The sequence below is a fragment of the Xenopus tropicalis genome, chromosome 7, assembly GCF_000004195.4.
Source record: "Xenopus tropicalis strain Nigerian chromosome 7, UCB_Xtro_10.0, whole genome shotgun sequence".
Lineage (NCBI taxonomy): Eukaryota > Metazoa > Chordata > Amphibia > Anura > Pipidae > Xenopus > Xenopus tropicalis.
This window is the reverse complement of record NC_030683.2, coordinates 108,848,512-108,872,320: the sequence shown is the minus strand read 5'-3', so window position 1 is coordinate 108,872,320 and position 23,809 is coordinate 108,848,512. Positions and strand designations below refer to the sequence as shown.

At 41.7% G+C, this 23,809-nt stretch overlaps 1 protein-coding gene across 1 annotated transcript; it reads right to left on the bottom strand.

The window, feature by feature from the left end:
* Positions 1-1,843: 1,843 nt before the first annotated feature.
* ceacam19lx (carcinoembryonic antigen-related cell adhesion molecule 19 like gene X) lies at positions 1,844-21,837 on the bottom strand. The gene is made up of 8 exons (XM_002942461.5): positions 21,575-21,837; positions 18,622-18,972; positions 15,059-15,334; positions 13,325-13,420; positions 12,035-12,111; positions 3,155-3,187; positions 2,912-2,941; positions 1,844-1,946 (listed from the first exon to the last, which is right to left on the bottom strand). The coding sequence occupies exons 1-8, from the start codon at positions 21,633-21,635 to the stop codon at positions 1,881-1,883; spliced, it is 990 nt and encodes a 329-aa protein (XP_002942507.1). The 5' UTR covers positions 21,636-21,837; the 3' UTR covers positions 1,844-1,880.
* Between the last annotated feature and the right edge of the window lie 1,972 nt (positions 21,838-23,809).

Here is a 23,809-nt window from a genome sequence, read left to right as displayed (position 1 = left end):
AAAAGAATACGATCGCATGATTCACTATAACTTTTGCGCGCTAAATATCGCATTCGGCTATGCGAAAATTAACTCCTACTACAGGCAGGCGAAAAATTATAGAAAAGTACAGTAAATGATTTTTTTGCAATAAAATATGGACTTACAGTGTTATTTATTCAAGTCTGTGTCTTTTTACTCAATTTTACTAAAAATTAACTCCTACTACAGGCAGGCGAAAAATTATAGAAAAGTACAGTAAATGAGTTTTTTGCAATGTTTGCAGTGTTATTTATTGAAGTCTGTGTTTCCCCTAGAGTGACGCAGCCGCCAGTTTGCAGCGAAATGTTTTTTAATACAGTCATTTTCCGCAAGTATTGGCGTGTATGGCTAACATGGCGTGCGTTCATTTGCGCGACTATTTATATTTGGCTACAAGTGATGAAATGTTTCGCCATGCATGGATTTGCAGCGAATTTTTGGACGTGCGTTGAATTTTTTTGCGGCGGATTTTTTCATGCGTTTCGCAAAACAATCCGCCAATGGCAAAACGCATGAAAAAATTCGCCACGCAAAAATTCAACGCACATCCAAAAATTTATACAAGCGTCAAAAAATAATAGTCACGGGCAACAATTTTTTTGCCCGCGCAACATTTTTGCCGTTTCGTGGATCTTTCGAAAGATTTGCTAATTTTTCACTAAAGATAACCAGAACACATTTGCTCATCACTAGTGGCTACTATTTATAAGCATCTACTATTTATATGATTCCATTTATATGTGGCTAATATTTATATACACCATTTATATTTGGCGACAATTTTTATACACTATTTCTATGCTACCATTCATATGCGGCGACTATTCGCGTGCGTAATTTAGCGCATGTACCGGCAAATACCGCATTGAAATAGTCTTCGCGAGTTAAATAACGCATGCAATATCGCGCGTAAAAAAGCGCAAGTATGCTTATAGTGAATCGTGCGAAAAATCGCCAAAATTAAGACGCGGTAAAATTTATAGCGCACACTAAAAATAGCGCACATTTTATCGCACTTTAGTGAATCAAGCCCATAGAGTATTCTTCTAAAATTCCATCTGGCTAATCAAATATTTACTGTAATACTGAATGTTGTTTGTGCCACCCTAATGTGGTTGGATCTTTCACACCAGGAGGTGTGGGACATGGGTGGTTACATTTAATTACTGATTGCATTCTCTTTATATGAAGCACAATGATGCCTTTCTGAAATACTTATTGGATTTGACTTGACTGATCTGATGAATTGATGTGATTCATTGTGGATGTAAAAAATCATAATGACAATGGCATAATTCTTGTGCCTTATAGGCCTATATCCACTTTATTCCCCCTATTGCTACACAGCAGCTTCACTGATATAAATTATTTGAGTTTCTGGAGAACATACCGCTTTAACTAGTGAAGGATGTACTGTTCTTATGTTATATGTTGATGCACAGAGGAGTCTTTCATTTTTTGGTGTTATTGCTCTTTTAAATTCCTTGTTAAATAAGTGAGGAGCAGCAGCTTTTTCACTAGCACATTTGTATCCACCTTTTGCCAGGAGAAGTCATACAGTGGCTCATTTACTATGGAAGGGGTACAAGTGCCCTTAATGAGAGCAAGGCAGGGATGTGCCAGGTGGCACCTACATACCAGCTATGTGGCACCCCACTAGTATGCAGGTCTAACAGGTGCTGGCAGTGTTTTTGGTGCCACATTCCCAGGCACTCTATTCTGAGTTACTCCTGTAATTGGCACAGGAACATAAAACACATATAACATAAACAACTTTATAATCACAAAACTAAGGATAAAATGTACAGCAAGGAGGGGATGCTGAGGGTGCCATGATATAACAGCTTTATTAATATGAATTATCCATGTCTTGTCCCTCCTATATTAAGGTCACTGTAGGTTTGATTTGGCCGATCTTGGAGCCCCTGCAAAAGTGAAACTTTATAAATCATTTCCCAAAATTTATCAGTGTCTGAAGCATTTAATCTTATCTACAGGTCTTTAAAAGATATGCTGCTTTAAGCTCAGGCTCTACTGTGTAATGTTATAAACTTGTGCACTGCATAGGGCATATTAGGTGGGAGTTTGGTTTGTATTATGGTGTATTCTAGGCAGAGATCCATAGAATCCTTTCATTCAGCTGAATCAGAAATCGCCCAAGGTATATCAGGGATAAACGAAAGCAGACCCTTTTTGGGCAAGGATGCTAGCCCACGGGAGGGTGATTAGGTGGGCCTTCATCTAAATTCAACATTGAAAAAAGCACGGCCATGGCTAGAGCCTTCCCCTGCTGCCATACTGGATTCTGACCCCTTCTAACATCCTGCCAGTACTTTTCAACCAGTTGGTGAAACCAAAGCCTCAGAGCCCTGTTCCTCAGACCCAACAAGCAGCAAGGGCCTCAATACTTTCACTTTGTCAAACAATTGCTTGTATGCAGTTGTTTGCATTTTACTGGGTCCTGCTGCTTAGACCGATGTTTCAGTATTTTTCCCAGAACTGAACAAGGTTGAGCTTTTATCTGCTGAAAGCAACATCACACCTAAAGGTCCCCATACACGTGTATGGGCACTTCCGATGGGCCTGCCCGACTGATATCTGGCCTGAAATCGGCCAGATCTCAATTGGGCAGGTTAGAAAATCTAGTCGGATCAGGGACTGCATCGGCTCATTGCCTATGCCCATCATTATAATTCGATCGTTTGGACCCAGGGCCAAACGATCGAATTACCCTGGATTCTCCCAATATCGCCCACCCGTAGAATATTGGGAGAAGATCCGCTCGCTTAGCGACATCGCCAAGCGAGCAGATCTGCCACTGTATGGGGACCTTAACTGTATATCTGTTCATAAGTGTTTGCTCTGAGCTATCTGGAGGGAAAGAGCTTACTGTGTATCCAGAGTCCACCGTGCTGTATTCCTAAAAAACAATAAAAAGAAAAAATGGATCTACTGTATATGAATGTCATTCGCCAAGCAAAGCAGGGCACTGATTCGCTTATTCTTTCTCTTTTCTACAAATGTATGTTTTATTTGTATTTGCAGCATTTTGCAGCATCTTACCCCCACATGACTTCATTATTAGTAATGAGCAAAATTGTTTACATTGAATATCTGTAGGGAAACAACCTACCGGGTATGAAGGTCCCTCTGTGGTGTTTTGTCCCTGAAAGAATAAAGGGATAACCGGAATAGTTTGATATGTTCCTTTCTCTTTAATAAACATGTTTCTATGTTTTGTGAGCAACACAAGCACCCACTCTCTGCTAATCCTTAACACTCTAGGTAGAAAGGAACGGCCTTGTCGATCACGTAAAGGTAAGCGGGTTAAATGCAGACTAACTGGTCATTTTCCACTAAACTAAACAAAATCAATAGAAACCATTAAAAATGATTAATGCAGTGGTCAAAATTCCACATTCACTAGTCTCACTGCGCATGAAACTTTATTTAGGTGTGGCGCGCCGGGAAGCTCATAATTGGTGCTCACTGCAGGGATATCCCCTGGAAATATCCAGTATTAATCAGAAAAAGACTTATTTTTATTCTCAGAACGAGTGTCTTGCTTTATATGGCTCAGTCTCACTGTGCAATGAACAGTTTTTGGGGCAGACAAATTAATTAACAGCTAAAAAGGCATAAAGGTGTTTATAGGAGTGTGTAATTTATATACTGTGTGTATGTGCAATGTAACTGTGTGTGTGCAATGTAAGTTTGCAAAAGCCTTTTAAAAAAGTGAGTATATGGAAAGATTAGTATGTGTAGAAAGTGAGTTCCGTCGGGATCACAAATAATGTGACCATAAAAAAGACTGCCATAAAGCTTCTTTAGGAGTTGAGGGGGGTTGAGAAGAATTTTAATGTTCATGGGTAATATTCTCTGGGGGGGATAAATCATTTACGTGGCACTCTTTTGGTGAGCCGTGAATGAAAGCAATAAACCCGCATCAGTGCCTTGAGGTTTCATTTTAAAAAAGGGAAAGGCACCGACTGAGCAGGATCAGAGCAGGAATTGGAATTCCCCATGGTTACAATTGTTTCATGTTAATAGCTAAATGGTTATTTGTAATATTTCACACAGACGTACGTGACCAGGCGGGCAGCTGTAAGGCTTAACACATCAACTACACAGTTTCTCGCTAACTCATGCAATCAAACCCCAAACAGCCCCAACCCACCTAAACTTAACAAACTGCCACCACCGCGTTTAAAGGCCGCAAGCACCCAAGTCTAAAGGTTCTATTGCACACTGACACTTTACAGAGGCAAATCGTTCCAGACTTCCTAGCTACGCACTCCCACAGACAGTGCAAGTTAGTCTACAGACAACACAAAACTTTCCTGCCAGCAAACAAAAGGTTAAGAAGACACACTTTCCTTATAACTAGCAAGGGGTTAAAAACATATTTACATACACACTCTTTTTAAGGCATAAAGGTTCAATAGAGCACAAAGAAAAAACTTATTAAATGTTATATTTAATAATCCAAAGTGGACAGTGCATATGTTATACAAAAACAGTGAATGTTACAAAAAGACATACATGTTGCAGAACAGTTATGAAATAAAAAGGAATAGAAATGCAGAAACCTACATACATCACCAATTGAATGATCCTATGTAATTCCTGTTTCCGGGGGGACAGAGAAATAGCGACATATACCTCCCGAGCAGCTCGGTCCCCAAAGGCATATATGTTCCCAGCTGTCTGGGCCATTGATATACAGTTCACAAGGTTCACACCCCCAGTTTACAAAGTTCACACCCGCATCCAATGAGAAAGGTGAGGGCGGGTCACTATTTGGTTACGGGCTGTCCTGCTGACATTTTTATTTTCCAGCTATCCTTAAATACTTATGGGTATTGACCAGAATTATAGAACCATGTGCATTATGTGGGAAATGGAATTCTCTTTTCATAGACACCAAACACATCAGGCCTAACCCATGTTATTCTGGTTTTATCAGAATATGAGATAATCCCACAATGGATCATCATAACGCGGGAGGGTTTGGAGTCTGTGGGGAGCCCTAGCTACAAGCTAATGACTGGGCACCATGATTTTTATTTTTAGTATACGGTATTTATTTTATGGGCCCAGAGAAATATTAGCTAACAATCTGCTAAGAAGAGACAGACCCCACTGTAGCACAGGTAGGATAATTTGGTTACCCTTTTGATTAATTCTGGCTCTTCACACCTCGCCAGCCAGCCCGACTTCAGTGTCATTTAGGGGGTATTTGTGAATTACCCCCTACCGTGAGGGGTTTCCTTCAATTGTGGATTCCAAGCAGACTTCTAAATTGAAAACTTAACCCTTTATGGACTTTTTGGGACCTAACTGGTCCAGCATGACAGTTATTTGTAATATTTCATCCTAATCGGGGTGGACATCTTTCCTGCCCATTTCTTACTATTATAAGGGAAAGTGAGATGCTGTGTAACTCGCACATTAGTGCCTAATAGCCAGGCACAAAATTATTCCCTCACTTTATGTTCTGCTTGAAGTTCCCTAAGGGAAAATTTCTTACCCAATGCTAATTTTATCTGTATATAAGGATGGGTGGCACCTAGGTAATTTAACTCTTTTACTGCCAAGCACGTATGGCATACGTGCTGGCAGTAAAAGGGCTTAAACGCCAACGACGTGTCTCATACGTCGTTGGCGTTTAAGCGCTGCCCTCTGCAGCGGCGGCATGTGCCGCCGCTGCAGAGGGCTTCTAACAATGACAGCCCCCCTGGGCAATGTGCCAGGGGGGCTGTCATCAGGGTCCTGCGAGCCGATCGCTCGCAGGACCCTCCAGGAAGCAGCAGACGCGATTGCATCGCATCTGCTGCTTCCTGCTTCCTCCCTCTCCCCCAGCGCCGGCCCAAATGAGGAAGGAGGCGATCGGGTCTTCAGGAACAGGTAAGGACTTTTTTTTTTATTGCATTTACACACTTTTACACACTTATACACACATTTACATACATTTATACACACTTACATACATTTACACACACTTACAGCACACATTTTAGCATTTTTTTTTTTTTTTAATTTTTTTTTTTTAATTTTTCACACTTTTATACACTTATTTACACTCATATACACACTTACACACTATCACACAACTTTTACACATGTACACACATGTATACACAAACACTTTGGTTTTTTTTTTTTTTTTTTTTTTTTTTTTTTTTTTTCATTTTACCACTTTGTTTTTATTTTCTTTTACCTAAAAACTGTTTATTTTGACAGCGTAACTATTGGATCAGATATTCTGGCCACTAATTACACTGTCATGTAACTTATTTTGTTGTTTCACTGATTTGCACAATTTTTGTGGTTTTATCACATTTTATCCCTATATAAGTGTTCCTGATCTGTTTTTAGCGTAGCTTTGCCAGGTGTAACTTTGGTGTACAAAAATAACTTTACCTATTTTGAATTCATCAGAATGTGTACTTTCCAAAAATATATGGTTTTGTGGGGGTCTCTGTATAGTTAGGGGAAGTTTTGGCACATAATACACTGACAGGGGGCTCTGTGTGCAAAAGCTGAGCTGGCAGGCGAGAAATCCTTATGCGCTATTTTCATTTAGGGTTCAGTACATACCGCAGACTTTGGTATATCTATGCATATTGGGCATCAAACTGTTCAGTAGGCCTCTGGTGTTCCTATTTGGGGTGACTTGCCTTTGTACGCAAGAAATTGTGTGAGATAAATGCGACAAATTGCAACATTTTTAGGCAATTTTCTGAAATGTCATAAAAACCAATAACTTTAGGAAAGCTCTGCAGATTGGTACTTTGGTGTAGAAAGGACTCTTTACCCTTGTTGGATTTGTCAGAATGTGTACTTTCCAAAAATATATGGTTTTGTGGGGGATCTGTATAGTTAGGGGAAGTTTTGGCACATAATACACTGACAGGGGGCTCTGTGTGCAAAAGCTGAGCTGGCAGGCGAGAAATCCTTATGCGCTATTTTCATTTAGGGTTCAGTACATACCGCAGACTTTGGTATATCTATGCATATTGGGCATCAAACTGTTCAGTAGGCCTCTGGTGTTCCTATTGGGGGTGATTTGCCTTTGTACGCAAGAAATTGTGTGAGATAAATGTGACAAATTGCAACATTTTTAGGCAATTTTCTGAAATGTCATAAAAACCAATAACTTTAGGAAAGCTCTGCAGATTGGTACTTTGGTGTAGAAAGGACTCTTTACCCTTGTTGGATTTGTCAGAATGTGTACTTTCCAAAAATATATGGTTTTGTGGGGGATCTGTATAGTTAGGGGAAGTTTTGGCACATAATACACTGACAGGGGGCTCTGTGTGCAAAAGCTGAGCTGGCAGGCGAGAAATCCTTATGCGCTATTTTCATTTAGGGTTCAGTACATACCGCAGACTTTGGTATATCTATGCATATTGGGCATCAAACTGTTCAGTAGGCCTCTGGTGTTCCTATTTGGGGTGACTTGCCTTTGTACGCAAGAAATTGTGTGAGATAAATGCGGCAAATTGCAACATTTTTAGGCGATTTTCTGAAATGTCATAAAAACCGATAACTTTAGGAAAGCTTTGCGGCTTGGTACTTTGGTGTAGAAAGGACTCTTTACCTTTGTTGGATTTGTCAGAATGTGTACTTTCCAAAAATATATGGTTTTGTGGGGGTCTCTGTATAGTTAGGGGAAGTTTTGGCACATAATACACTGACAGGGGGCTCTGTGTGCAAAAGCTGAGCTGGCAGGCGAGAAATCCTTATGCGCTATTTTCATTTAGGGTTCAGTACATACTGCAGACTTTGGTATATCTATGCATATTGGGCATCAAACTGTTCAGTAGGCCTCTGGTGTTCCTATTTGGGGTGACTTGCCTTTGTACGCAAGAAATTGTGTGAGATAAATGCGACAAATTGCAACATTTTTAGGCGATTTTCTGAAATGTCATAAAAACCAATAACTTTAGGAAAGCTCTGCAGATTGGTACTTTGGTGTAGAAAGGACTCTTTACCCTTGTTGGATTTGTCAGAATGTGTACTTTCCAAAAATATATGGTTTTGTGGGGGATCTGTATAGTTAGGGGAAGTTTTGGCACATAATACACTGACAGGGGGCTCTGTGTGCAAAAGCTGAGCTGGCAGGCGAGAAATCCTTATGCGCTATTTTCATTTTGGGTTCAATACATACCGCAGACTTTGGTATATCTATGCATATTGGGCATCAAACTGTTCAGTAGACCTCTGGTGTTCCTTTTTGGGGTGATTTGTCTTTATCTGATCTTTATCAAGAAATTGTGAGAGATAAATGCGGCAAATTGCAACATTTTTATGCGATTTTCGAAAATGTCATATAAATCTGCAAACTTAGGAAAGCTTTACAGCTTGGTACTTTGTAGCAATAAGAAATATTTACCCATTATAGATTCGGGGGGATGTGTATTTTCCAAAAATATATGGCTTTCTGGGGTGAATGTACTTTTTTTGTAGCATTATCCCACATAAAGGATGTAAATGTGTTGATTTTGCAGGAGCTGAAATGATAGATCATATGGGGGTATGTTCCCATTGGGGCCCCTACATGCCACATACTTAGGTAAACCTATACATATTGGGCATCAAACTGTTCAGTGGACCCCTGGCGTTCAAATTTAGGGTGTTTTATCTTGGTACCTAACACTATGTGGGAGATAAGATGCTGCAAAGTGGAAGCTTTGAGGGGATTTTTGGAAATGTCATCAAAATTGCTAACTTTAGAAAAGCTGTGCGGCTTGGTACTTTGGAGTAGAAAGACATGGGTACCCATTTTAGATTCGGGGGAATGTGTACTTTCCAAAAATATATGACTTTCTGGGGTGAGCGTACTTTTTTGTAGCTTTATCCCACATATAATGATGTAAATGTGTTGATTTTGCATGAGCTGAAATGACAGAAATGACAGTATATATGGGGGTATGTTCACATTGGGGCCCCTACATGCCACATACTTAGGTAAACCTATACATATTGGGCATCAAACTGTTCAGTGGACCCCTGGCGTTCAAATTCAGGGTGTTTTATCTTGGTACCTAATGCTATGTGGGAGATAAGATGCTTCAAAATGGAAGCTTTGAGGGGATTTTTGGAAATGTCATCAAAATTGCTAACTTTAGAAAAGCTGTGCGGCTTGGTACTTTGGAGTAGAAAGACATGGGTACCCATTTTAGATTCGGGGGAATGTGTACTTTCCAAAAATATATGGCTTTCTGGGGTGAGCGTACTTTTTTGTAGCTTTATCTCACATATAATGATGTAAATGTGTTGATTTTGCAGGAGCTGAAATGACAGAAATGACAGTATATATGGGGGTATGTTCACATTCGGGCCCCTACATGCCACATACTTGGGTAAACCTATACATATTGGGCATCAAACTGTTCAGTGGACCCCTGGCGTTCAAATTCAGGGTGTTTTATCTTGGTACCTAATGCTATGTGGGAGATAAGATGCTTCAAAATGGAAGCTTTGAGGGGATTTTTGGAAATGTCATCAAAATTGCTAACTTTAGAAAAGCTGTGCGGCTTGGTACTTTGGAGTAGAAAGACATGGGTACCCATTTTAGATTCGGGGGAATGTGTACTTTCCAAAAATATATGGCTTTCTGGGGTGAGCGTACTTTTTTGTAGCTTTATCTCACATATAATGATGTAAATGTGTTGATTTTGCAGGAGCTGAAATGACAGAAATGACAGTATATATGGGGGTATGTTCACATTCGGGCCCCTACATGCCACATACTTGGGTAAACCTATACATATTGGGCATCAAACTGTTCAGTGGACCCCTGGTGTTCAAATTCAGGGTGTTTTATCTTGGTACCTAATGCTATGTGGGAGATAAGATGCTTCAAAGTGGAAGCTTTGAGGGGATTTTTGGAAATGTCATCAAAATTGCTAACTTTAGAAAAGCTGTGCGGCTTGGTACTTTGGAGTAGAAAGACATGGGTACCCATTTTAGATTCGGGGGAATGTGTACTTTCCAAAAATATATGACTTTCTGGGGTGAGCGTACTTTTTTGTAGCTTTATCCCACATATAATAATGTAAATGTGTTGATTTTGCAGGAGCTGAAATGACAGAAATGACAGTTCATATGGGGGTATGTTCACATTGGGGCCCCTACATGCCACATACTTAGGTAAACCTATACATATTGGGCATCAAACTGTTCAGTGGACCCCTGGCGTTCAAATTCAGGGTGTTTTATCTTGGTACCTAATGCTATGTGGGAGATAAGATGCTTCAAAGTGGAAGCTTTGAGGGGATTTTTGGAAATGTCATCAAAATTGCTAACTTTAGAAAAGCTGTGCGGCTTGGTACTTTGGAGTAGAAAGACATAGGTACCCATTTTAGATTCGGGGGAATGTGTACTTTCCAAAAATATATGACTTTCTGGGGTGAGCATACTTTTTACTAGCTTTATCCCACATATAATGATGTAAATGTGTTGATTTTGCAGAAGCTGAAATGACAGAAATGACAGTATATATGGGGGTATGTTCACATTCGGGCCCCTACATGCCACATACTTGGGTAAACCTATACATATTGGGCATCAAACTGTTCAGTGGACCCCTGGTGTTAAAATTCAGGGTGTTTTATCTTGGTACCTAATGCTATGTGGGAGATAAGATGCTTCAAAATGGAAGCTTTGAGGGGATTTTTGGAAATGTCATCAAAATTGCTAACTTTAGAAAAGCTGTGCGGCTTGGTACTTTGGAGTAGAAAGACATGGGTACCCATTTTAGATTCGGGGGAATGTGTACTTTCCAAAAATATATGACTTTCTGGGGTGAGCGTACTTTTTACTAGCTTCATCCCACATATAATGATGTAAATGTGTTGATTTTGCAGAAGCTGAAATGACAGAAATGACAGTTCATATGGGGTATGTTCACATTGGGGCCCCTACATGCCACATACTTAGGTAAACCTATACATATTGGGCATCAAACTGTTCAGTGGACCCCAGGCATTCATATTTAGGGTGTTTTATTTGGTTACTTTATGACCTGTAGGAGATAAGATACTATAGACTAGAAGCTTTGAAGCGATTTTTAAAAAAAATCACAAATTTTGATAAAAACCAATAACTTTAGGAAAGCATTGCGACTTGATAGTTTGGAGTAGACAGACAGTTGTGCCTATTCTGTATTCCCCAGAATCTGTTCTTTCCAAAAATGTACAATTTTCTGGGATAAACCTTCTGTTAGTGGAATTTTGGCCTTGAAATCCAAAGTATGCAGTTTTTTTGGAGCAGTGCTTTGGGAATTTGGTAGTGTACTGCTGGGAGTTTTTGACCTATACAAGTGAGAAATCTCCATAAAACTATATATATTTGGTATTTGCACGTTCAGGAGACATGGGACTTTCCAAATCAGTTGTATATTCGTGCATAAAATAATTTTTGTTTCTAGTATGTGTGATTATATTATGGAAAATTTGATTTTTTTTGCATTTTTAGACATTTAGAAGCCTATATCTTGTTACAGAATTGGAATTACACACAAATTCTACCATATTTTGAAAGCTTAGGTTGTTCTGAAAAAAACGATATATTGTTTTCCTTGGTAAACTAAAAGTCCCCCCGAGGAAAGGCCCCTAAAGTGAAACAGTGCAAAATGTTCAAAAACTGTCTGGCAATACAAGTTCCGCTTTGACCAAAATGGCTGGCAGTAAAAGGGTTAAGGGGATTAATAACACTTGAGTTTTTGTTTATTCCTGGAATCCTTCAGCCTGTTTAATTTTCTTGGTAATGGTGCAGAGCTTTATGGGGGTCTCTTTTGTGGTGATGTTATTTGTGATCCCGATTGGGAAGGCAGGAAAGCAGATGAATGCATAAAGGCCTCAGTACACACTCCATAACCCAGTAGAAGTGGTTAAAATAGTAGCCTTATTCTAACATTAATCCTCCTGACGCGCTTTTACTGCGTTCCAGATATTTGACTGTCTGTTGCTGCATTGTAGGGATAGATCCACAGACAAACACTCACCCTTGTTCCATTGTGATTGTGTGCAGTTCCATCATGTCTATTAGCTTGTCCTGTTGTTTGAACTGAAACATATTTATCTTGCAAGAATGAAATTAAGGAAGATAGGAAGAAATAATTGCAGGTTTAAGTCAAAATTAGTCAGAGACTGCAAGAGGCACCATTCGCCGGGAAGCACCAACACAGGCCAATACAGAGAAAGCAGCATTGGCGGGGGGGGGGGGGGGGGGGGGCAGTAAGACCCTAATTAATGAGCAAATTTAATAAACTGTATCTTGGTTTGGGGCCCTAAATTAAATTTGATGTGAGGCCTAATGACATCCCATCACTGGTCATATTATCATGGAATTGTTGGGTTAATTTACATTACTGCAGTTAGCTATTTTTTTTACTTAGGGACAGATTTAAGAACCATTTATCATGTTTTACAAGTGTTAATGATGATCATTCAGATTTAACCATCTCCTGCAGTGCAAACCCCCTTGTAAACCCTTGTAAACTTGTTTTTTAAATCAATGCTGCTAATTTCCAGGGATTCCTGGGTTGAGCATTAGAGCTAAGTGCTCCTAAGTGAGCTGTAATGCTCCATATCAGAGAAAGAAGTTCTCCTGCTTGAAGCAGTGCAACATATTTTGAAGAACTGACTCATCTGCATCCCTAATGTGTAGGGTTGCCAACCAGCTGGTATTTCACCAGCCTAGCCGGTAACCAGCCAAGGCCAGGGCCAGTATTACAAATTTACCAGAAATGTAACTGCCGGTAAATCTGTAATAACTAGTCCTCTGGCCTCGGAAAACCCCCAATCCGCCTCTGAAACACCCAGCTCGCCTCACTTACCAGGTTGTCCCCATACCCCGCACTATTCACTATTGCTAGCTGTGGTCAGTGACATCACAACTCCACCCCCATCACACCATGACCCCGCCCCTGGCATAATCAACCTGCCCTCTCATAGACACGCCCCTACCCTGGGCAGTATTAGAAACTACAAAAGGTGGCAACCCTACTAATGTGCCAGTTTGTGTATGTAACTAATGTGCCAGTTTGTGTGTGTAACTAATGTGCCAGTTTGTGTGTGTAACTAATTTGCCAATTTGTGTGTGTGACTAATGTGCCAATTTGCCAATTTGTTCAGCACTTACCAGGACCTCAGGAATATTTACTAGACAGGAATATGAGGTGGGGTACCCCTGCCCTAGGCAATCGGCACATGTACAATTGGTGCATTTACGGCTGGGGGCCATGCCTAGGGCACCGACTTACCTGCCTGCCCTTATCTCACTGAAAGGATACTTCTCATTAACAGTAGAATTATTGCAGAGAGGATCAGTACACTTCCCACAATGGCGACACAAACACCTGTACAACTACACGGCTCCACACAGACACCTGTAAATAGAAACAACACAGTATATCTGGGAACATTCACAACCATAAAAACCTGCTGGTACTGGTGTCACACAGCACAATGCCACAGGGGAACACTGAAGGGCAAACCTGAGCTCGTGGGTGGGGGTACCTTGGCATCTAGCACGCCGTTAGCACAATTCCTCCATCCACTGCTACAGGCTCATTTCCTGGCAGTCTGAAAACCTTGCAACCTGTCAGGTAACCTTGCAACCAGCTGTCCTCTATTCTGCACCAATGCTTGCACCTAGCCACTGTAAATAAGCCACACAATCTCCTCTTACAGTGACCCAAAGTGTATAGAGTTGCCACCTTTCTGGTTCTGACCTAGACAGCCTGTTTTTTTAAAGGGCTGCTTGGGCCAAAACTGGGCAGAAATCCTCGTTATTGTGCCTGGCGGATGCAGTAACCCCACCCCCGACATCATCCTGCGGCCAGAATGTCATCACATGATGATGTTGCTTAATGAAGTCAGCGGTTTTTATAATTAGTGATGCACACCGCTGACATCATCATGCACTCCGCTATGTCCGGGTTTATAACCCAGCAAAGGTGGCAACCCTAAAAGGGTACCAAGCTAGAAGCAAAAGCATGCGCCACATTTGTGTGTGTTGGAATGCCCTGTCACCATGTCACAGCCCCACCCCTGATGTCACCAGCCCTCCCACATGACATCACATCCCTGCCCACTGACATCACATGCCCCGTCCAGCATTTAGTCCACCAAAAGGTGGCAACCCTAGCCAGACCCCACTGACAGACAAATGTGCTCTCTGAATGAGCACTGAAGCTGGCCATACACGTGGCGATCTGACGACCGATGGTCGCACGAAACATCGTCAGATCCGCCACACACCATTCAGGGCTGAATCGGCAGGTAAGGAGGTAGAAACAATAGGATTTCTACCTCCTTCTGCCGATTCAGCGCTGAAGGGAGATTTTGATTAGACGCCTTCTATGGCGCCCGATCAAAATTTTCCAACTGGTCCGATCGGCAAGTCGGCCGATATCAGCAGCTTCCTGCGATATCGGTCGACTCGCCGACATACCATACACGCACCAAATATCATACGAAACGAGGTTTCGTACGATATTATCGGTGCGTGTATGGCCACCTTAAGGGGTGCGCACATTACTGCTCTTGTACTTCTCTCCAAGGTCATATTAATTAACCCCCTCATATATATCTCCTAACTTTGCTTGTCTTTTTCCTTCATAGATTCTCCTTCAGGTTTTCAAGGCTTAACCAACCTACATTTCAAGTAACCAACCCTTTAGTGACCATACCTTTTGATAAGACTGCATACAAATTTCCCCAAAGTGGGTTCGTTTGCAGTTTTATCATGATGAAGCAATACTGTTTGCCTTTTCTGGCATGTCACTGAGCATAGTTGGGAGCCAGCAGCCTCACTTTTGTGATGTTACCAAGGACCAGTCTATAGCCACCATACTGTAGGCACCAGCAGACACCACATTTCTCCACAAATACAATCAATACACACAGTATAGACTCTACACTGAGCACAGTTAATACTGTATAGTTTATATGTACAGTTACTGTGGGTATGTGTATAGTTACTGTAGGTATGTGTATAGGCATCACAATGAATTGTTACTTACAGTATAGGGACAGTGTGTAGGGCTCACTAATATTCTTGCTGACTGGATTCTCTGTTTCACACTGGTACTGCCCAACATCTGATGGTATTATTCTGGGAATAGTCATAGTTCTATTATTTTCCCAAAATTTGACTCCAGAAGGAAATGGTCCATTGATTCTGCTCCATGAGTATCTTTGTATCTCTCTGGAAGTGTCTGAATCACAGGAAAGAGTGACTTCTTCATATTTCATTGGCCGCCGGCTGGCTATTTTGATCGTTGGTTTGGCCAATGGCACTGTAGATAAAACAACAACAACACAGGGACAGGAGATGGGAGAAATAAATATATTAATGTGATTTACACTCTACAGCAGTCACTAATGTTCATGTAATACAAAAGATCCACGAAAAAAATGTATTTATAAAAGTGCTTCTTTATGTCAGCCGTTCTAATGAGTGATTTCATATGGATAAAGAACTTAAGAACACTCAAGCGCAGAGGTTTACAAACTGTGGAGCTTGCTTGGACCAGTGGGAGGGGGGCAGTGGGGTAAATACCAGGTAGAGTTGCCACCTACTGTAGCTGGTATTTAACTGTCCTAGCTGGTAAATCACCAGGGCAAGGGCTTTACTGTCAATGTACTTGCAGGTAAACTTGTATTAACCTATAAACCACACCCCACCACCTTCTCCATACTGATCAGGCTTTATACTCACAGGCCCACCTCATTTTCCCACCCACTCCATCCATTTCCCTGCCCATTAGCCAATGACATTCACTCTTTCACTGTCTTGTCCACCCATTTCCTGTCCCTTACGCTATAGCTCTGGTCCCAAATGACATTACGGTCCTCCCCCAAAATTAAACCTGTTATTAAAAACGTGGTAGCCCTTATACCAGGGGTACCATGAGGCACCCATAAGCAACCTAAAGCATGCCTATAGCTCGGTACTTACCTTGTTTTGTAATGGAGACTAGGCAGGAAACAAATGTCCAGCTTGTATAATAATGGCAGAGATGCGTTAAAGGATTTAATAACCCTTGCAAAGTAACCCAGGGAAGTTTGTGTTACATGTGCTTTAACATTATCCAGATTTGTATAGCCAGTTAGCTACATTAGGGCTCCATTTGGTCTTAACTAGAGGTTCTTGGAAAGGTGGGTCCCTGAGAAAGCTGTTTTTTTAGACATGGTGTGTAGCAGCACAGGGAGCTTCCCAGTCAAGTACTGAATACAGCATAGGTGTGTGGAGTTGTAAAAATATACGTATTTCATAATACCTAATGTGTAAGAGGGCCTTATAGGTTATGTAGAGGTAGTTCCTCTTTTCTACCACTAGATGGAAGTGTAGTCACTTCAGACAACTGTTAGAGGCTTAGTGATGAGTACCTTTTTTTAGCAGGTATGGTTGTACAGGTATAGGACCCGTTATCCAGAATGCTCGGGACCAAGGGTATTCCGGATAAGGGGTCTTTCCGTAATTTGGATCTCCATACCTTAACTCTGCTAAAAAATCAGTAAAACATGAATTAAACCCAAAAGGATTGTTTTGCATTCAATAAGGATTATTTATATCTTAGTTGGGATCAAGTACAAGCTACTGTTTAATTATTACAGAGAAAAAGGAAATCAGTTTTAAAATTCTGAATTATTTGATTAAAATGGAGTCTATGGGAGACGGGCTTTCCGTAATTCAGAGCTTTCTGGATAACGGGTTTCCGGATAAGGGATCCCATACCTGTACTGAGAAATTCTGCCATAGGCGGATTTTCCATAAGGCTAGGGGAGGCTAAGCCTCCCCAAACCTGCTTGGCACATTAAAAAAAACAAAACAAAAAAAAAAACCTCACTCCGTTTCTGCACTGTCCTGGAAAGCTGTTCTTGCAAGCCCGTTTTGCTGTGCTCCGATTGGATCTTTCTTCTTGTGGATTCTCCAATCAGAGCACAGCTTTCTTGACAGACAGTAAAATTGACCAATCAGAGCACAGATGCACACAGGGATCGGGAGATTTTGCAAAAAGAATCTGCAGAAGAATCTGCAGCTGTAACTTTACCTAAGAACCAACTCTCAACTTTTGCTGCAGATTTCATCCCACAGGTACTATACACAGGCACTATACACAGGAACTATACACAGGTACTATACACACAGGGTACTATACACACAGGTACTATACACAGGTACTATACACAGGTACTATACACACAGGGTACTATACACAGGTACTATACACAGGTACTATACGCAGGAACTATACAGTTCTAAAGAATCACTAGCTGACATTAAATTGTTTTTTTCCTAACCTGACATCTATAATAATTTATAATCTATCCCCTACCCTAACAGATGGAGGGTGTTAACTCTTTCCCTCTGAAAAAGCTCATTGTGTGTTTATATATTTGTTGTTGTTTTTTGCACTTACTATTTTTTTTTTTTGTCATTGTTTTGTTCATTTATAGTAAGTTACAGTGGAGCCAATGTTGTGTATCAGTGCCAGTGTTATAGTGCCAGGGCCTGAATATCTGCCATCTGTACCCACTGCTTCTCACTGTATATAATGTGCTGGGTTTGTAAATACGGACTGCGTCTCACTGTATATAATGGGGAGTCAGTACCCACTGCCTTTCTTGCTATAAAACTAACATAAACACATCTAAAGGGGTGGTTTACTTTTAAGTTAACCTTTAGTATGTTATGAAATGGCCTATTCCTAGCAACTTTGCACTAGCGATCTCACCGCCCCCGGACCCGCTCCTGCGCTCAGAAGGTAAGCGCTGGGGAGCGGGGGGGGCGGCATCCAGGAGCCGCCTCAGGAGGCTATATGTCCAGAATCGCCCTGTCTGTGAGGCTACAATTTTATTATTATTATAATTTTGTATTACTTATTTTTCCAAGTAGGCCCCTTAACTATTCATATTCCCATCTCTTGTTTAAACCACTACCTGGTTGCAAGGGTAAATAAGACCCTAGCAACCAGATAGCTGTTGAAATACCAAATGGAGAGCTGCTGAACAAAAAGCTAAATAACTGAAAAACCATTAAAAATAAAAGTGAATTCGAATGTGAACTACCCCTTTAAGCTAACTGATCACAAACACAAATGTTTGCAGATCCCCTAACAGAAGTGCACGTATGAATACTTTTACATCCTAAACATTTTAGGGTAAAAAAAAGCACCCCCCTGCACTTTTGCACAGTATCCCTGGGAGTCAGTGGGAACGGCAAGAGGTAGTTGGGAGGTAAATTTTTTACACAAGCAGCGAATCCACTAAGTCTCACATTAGCTGTAGGTCAGTCTGTGTATGGGCCATCTTTAGCCTCCCCAAACAAAAAAGTCACCCTCCGCCTATGAATTCTGCATTTCATCACCGTAAATATTTTTGTAAAACATATTTGCAGTGACACTTTTCATTTGTGAACAAAAACATCCATAGACTTAAATGTGTTCTGCACACAAAAGGTCAGGCCATAGATTTCCATGTATCTTGCATGGAAAAAAAGTTGGTGCGATAAAGTAAAACGAACCAGATTTGCAGATTTGCTCATTACTACTCGGGTTATTTATTCCTGCAAGTCACTTACCATATACAGGTAGGTTAATAGTTTCTTGGGTTGAACTTTCTGCCTGGATTTGCACTGTGTAATATCCTCTGTCTGTAGTAAAGAGTTTTGAGATCCTTAATGATCCATTTGAGAAGCTGCTGGCTCGAGGGAAGTACTTTGGCCCTTGTGTCTCCACAGGGTTCGAAGTTGGATTATATGATAAAATTAGGGAGGAATTCCAAATGGCTGAACTACTATACCAGGAGAAAGAGCGAATGGCCCCGCTGACCCCACTGACACTGAGGGTGACAGGCTTATTGACCACTGGATATTTAGGAATCGCCTGAATTTTGATTCCATAGATCAGATTTATCCAGACACTGAAGAGAGCTGAAAGAGAGAAAGAAATGAGGTTAATTCAGATGTGAATTGAGAGACATAAGAACCTTCATTTTAAAGAGACAATACACTATTCTGTATAATACATAGGAAATAATGTGTCCCCTATTTTAAAATATGAGAATATTAGAAGTCACAGAGTAGTTCCATGAGCGTATAAAAGCCTAAGTGTCATGATACAGGCCTGTAAGGGTTAATCAAGCAGGCCAAGGTATCCTAAAAATCTTCCCCAATGTGCCAGAAACAGATATATAACAGGCCTCTGATCACTAGGGTCTGGAACCAGCCATGTGTAAAGGCCTCACAACCTGGAATGCCCAGCTCTAATCCCTGGCTGATAAGAGCCCTGCCATCAGGGCCGGATTTCCCAATCGCCCCCGGGTGCACGCCCCCCCCCCCCAGTGCGCATGCGTGCAGAGGTGGGGTTTTGCGCGCTCATGTGCGAACAGCGGGTGAGGGGTGCGCGCATGCGCTGTAGGCAAAATCATGCATACGGAGCAGTGGGGAGAAGTCCCCACTGCTCCGTATGGGGACAAAACTTTTAAAATTTTGGTGCGGCGGGGCGGCATGCCGCCCCAAGTTTTCTGCCGCCCTAGGCCCGGGCCTTTGTGGCCTCTCCACAAATCCAGGCCTGCCTACCTGCCATGTGAGGGAGTGAAAGCCCACGTGGGGGTGAATTAGAGGTACCAAAACCTGAGTATATGTTTCATTTAATATGCCTGTCATACAAGTCTAAACATGACTGGCTTTGGGCACTCGGTTTGTCAGATAGGAACATCTGGGCAGGGGTAGGTCACACAGTAGTGATGTTTAGTCTGTATGGGATGAGTGGGATCATTTAGAATTGATGACTTTAATTTTATCTTTCTATTATGTTCCCACAAGGAGTTATGGACATTTGTATCATTGGTCCAGTCCATACACTCAGTCCATACACAGGAGGCCATAAAACTCACACTGTGTCCTGCTAATGGTGACTCCCCTTGCATTCCTGAGGGAGGGGGGAGTGTCCAGTTACCTGATCCCCTGCAAACTGGGATAAATAGTCAGCTCTTCTGACTATACGTTGATATACTTTGGAGGACCAGTTTCGATTGGAAGTTTATCCTGTGGTTTCCCCTTGCCTCCAGGACTAGAAGGACTCTGCTTGGTACAGTATAGGACTTCTATGTTTTTCCCTTTTATTTTAAAACTGTTTGTACTTATTTTATCGTATGTAACATCTTGTTTTATATATGCACTGTTATACCTTTTATAATATTAAATATAAAATGTAATCAGTTTGTCCTTGATGCTCTAAAACGTACCTTACCTCTGAGTGTGTAACTGTGTGCCATAGCCCTCTGCATGCTGCATGTTGATTAACCCTATGATTGCTGGTAAGGAGAGTGTGTGTCTGTCAGTTCTTTACATTAACCCTTTCCCTACCAGTGTGCTTGGCATCTCTCATCACCAGTGTAAGAAGTATGAGAATGGTGGCAGCAAGTTGTGTATGAGTTTGTGAGTGTTGGTTGGACTTTGGGGTGCTGTGACGCTAGTCTGACCTGTGTGCCAGGGGTGTGAGACTGAGCAGGGGACCCTCTGGATGCCCACACTTAAAGTCACGTGCGTCTGAAGTGGCGTAATTATGACACTGAGCTTTTATACAGGTAATGGAACTCCAAGGTGACTTCTAATATCCTCATATCGCATACCTCCCAACTGTCACGACTTTAACAGTTCAGCCCGCAGTCCCGGATTCTTACTGAAAAGTCCCACATTTCCCCTTTGATCTCCTGCACTGAACGCTAAAAAAGATACAACGTTTCTCAAAATTAATTAGATAAGTAGCTTTTGGCAGAAAGCCCAGAATACTCAACCCCTGCACTGAGATACAATTGTAATTATTAACTGGGACTTATATCTTAAAGGGCAATTTCACCTTTCTTAGTGAAAATGTAATAAAACACAAAACAAGACCCCAAAACCGTCAGAAATGTGTTCAAACTTTATATAACCTGCCAAATTTTGTAAAATGGGTGTGGTCACAGCATGGGCGTGGCCATAAAATTCTGCCGTGCTCCACGCGCCATTTCTTTTTGTACCTCTTTACATTTTTCAAATGTTGGGAGGTATGAAATTGTACAACAACGGGGCACATTATATATTATTACCCACTAGTTACATCACTGAGTGCTGACTGTCTTAATGACATCCCATTTAAAAAATACATTTATAGTATATTCAGGTATTATAGCTTTCTATGTTACATTAAAATGCACAGTAGTGATGAGCAAATCTGTCCCGTTTCGCTTTGCCGAAATGGCAAAAAAATTGTGAAATGCGGCAGCACACAGCTTTTTTTGATGCCACCATGACTTATTTGACGCGTCTGTGACTTTTTGTCCCTACAAACTTTTGAGGCAGTTTTGCAAAAAAATTTGCAGATGGTGAAAACCAGAATTTCACAGCGAATCCATGTATGGCGGAAAAATTCGCTCATCTCTACAATACACAGAACTCCTCTAACAGCCTTATAAATGACAGTAGGGGATCCATTGCCCCCTATATATTGTACAGAGAGCACATAGAGGAGTAATGTAAGTGCCTGTACCTGTGAGCAGATATCCCCTCATGCAAAGGGCCCGGGTGGCTGTTACTCTCTCTCTGGCCATGGTGTCTCTCTCTCTCTCTCCGTCTCTCTAACAGTAAGGGGAAGTCTTCAGTCTTTATATCCTGCATTTTAACCTGGTGATATTCTTACTTTTTCTGTCACAACTGGTGGGAGGGTTTGAAGGCATTCTACAAACTTCTCCAGAATCCAGCTAATATGCAGTTCTGCAAACAATATATGATATTGTAGGGCTGGCTGATTTATTGGCAGTGTAACAGGGGAATAGGGGAATCACACTGCTGGGGAGAGGGGGGGGCAGAATTGTAGCAACTCAAAACATCTAAAGTTTTGTAACACTAAATTGATGCAGTGACTGGAAATTCTAGTTGCGCCACTTATGTCAGTATCATTGTATAACGTGCATGGATTTTCTCCGGGCCAGGGTCCCTACACAGTTACTTGGGGTCAATTTATGAGCAGGCCTGGATTTGTGGAGAGGCCACAAATGTGTGCTCCCATACGGAGCAATGGGGACTTCTCTCCATTGCTCCGTATGCAAGTTGGCCCACGGCGCATGCCCGCTTGCACCGTTCGCGCATGCGCACTACAGCTAGTCACGCGCGCATGCGCACTCGGGGGGGGGGGAGGCGTGCGACTGGGGGCGGCTTCTGGGTGGGCGGTTTTGAAATCCGGCCTTGTTTATGAGCACTCAGCGAATTTCCACCTGGCCAGTAATCCATGGCCAATGGCAAATCAAATGTTGGCAATTATTGCTGTCTAAGTGCAAATTTTCTCAATAAGCCCTACTTTCTGTTGCTCCACAAAACCCACACCTGATCCTATCCTAATGCATTGGCTTTAGCCCAAACCAGCCCAACTTGTGGGTAAACCATGGGCCCATGGGTAGGAGCACAGCCTTTCCGTCACTACAGCAGGTAGGTTGCTTGGTTGCCATTGGTTATTGTCAATAAGGATGCACTGAATCCAGAATTCGATCCGGCATTTGGCCAGGATTCTGCCTTTTTTGGCAGGGTTAGGGAACCCTAATTAGCATAATTAAGATTTGGATGGTTAATGTCGCCTCATAAACTAGCATATACTAATTAGGATTCAGATTCGGTTCGGTATTTGGCCGAATCCCTTAACATCCCTAATTGTCAAGATACAAAGTTGCCTTGTATTGATAAATTAACCCCTGTAGTTTAATTACAGTTGAACAGTTAAACAGGCATAAAAAATATGTTTTATTAAATACAAAATGTATAAAAAAAACAAGACGTTCCGTGCACTTTGCATTGCAATGTTTTTCAAAGTACAATACTAGACAATACTAAAGGCAGGAGGGAAGGGGGGTGGATGGGAGAGAGGGCAGCTCAGTGGCAACCACCATGGGCACACAGGCACTCAAGGATCTCCCCAGGGGTCACAAAGTTTAAAAGCAAAAAAGACTTTATTCAAAGCTACATTAAAACATGAAACTTCTCTATAGACCCTACGTGTTTCATGCCCTAAGGGCACTTAATCATGGGCAGTTCAATGGCCTGAAGCTTTATTTACACACACATAAAGGGACGGATGGGGGAAGGAGAGGGGTATTAGCCTTTTTTTCCCAAACCAAATGACCTCATGATGAGAGAAGGAAGCACAGGAATGGGCCAATAAACAAAAAATGTGGTGATTAAAACATGTTTTGTCTTATTTAAAGAAAAAGCATCTCATAGATAGCCTGTTGTATTTTGTGCAAAAAAGGACACTTAATCATAGACTCAGTATGGGTGCCTTGGAACAGTGCATAGAGGACCAGATCTTTAAATGATGCACCCCCTAGACCAGATGGGAGCTGCCCCTTACTCAGCAAACTTGCGTACCTGTCCATTGTCCTGCCACTATTTTCACCAGAAAGTTGTCCCCCATCAACCCCCACACTGTTAAAAAGAAAGAATGGAACTGGGGAATGCACTGGGTGGGTGAGCTGTCAAAGCTCTTACCCTCCCTAGGCCACCTTGCCACCCTATGGTCTGGGCCTTTGAAGCCTTCCCATAAATCCAGGCCAGAGTCCATAAAGTACTGTATGGTATGTAGGGAAGTTCCTGAGCACATTTCAGTGTTTTATCTGACATCACTCTGACTCATAGAGCATTCTGGGACAAATATACCATCATAGAGCATTCTGGGACAGATATACCATCGTAGAGCATTCTGGGACAGATATACCATCGTAGAGCATTCTGGGAC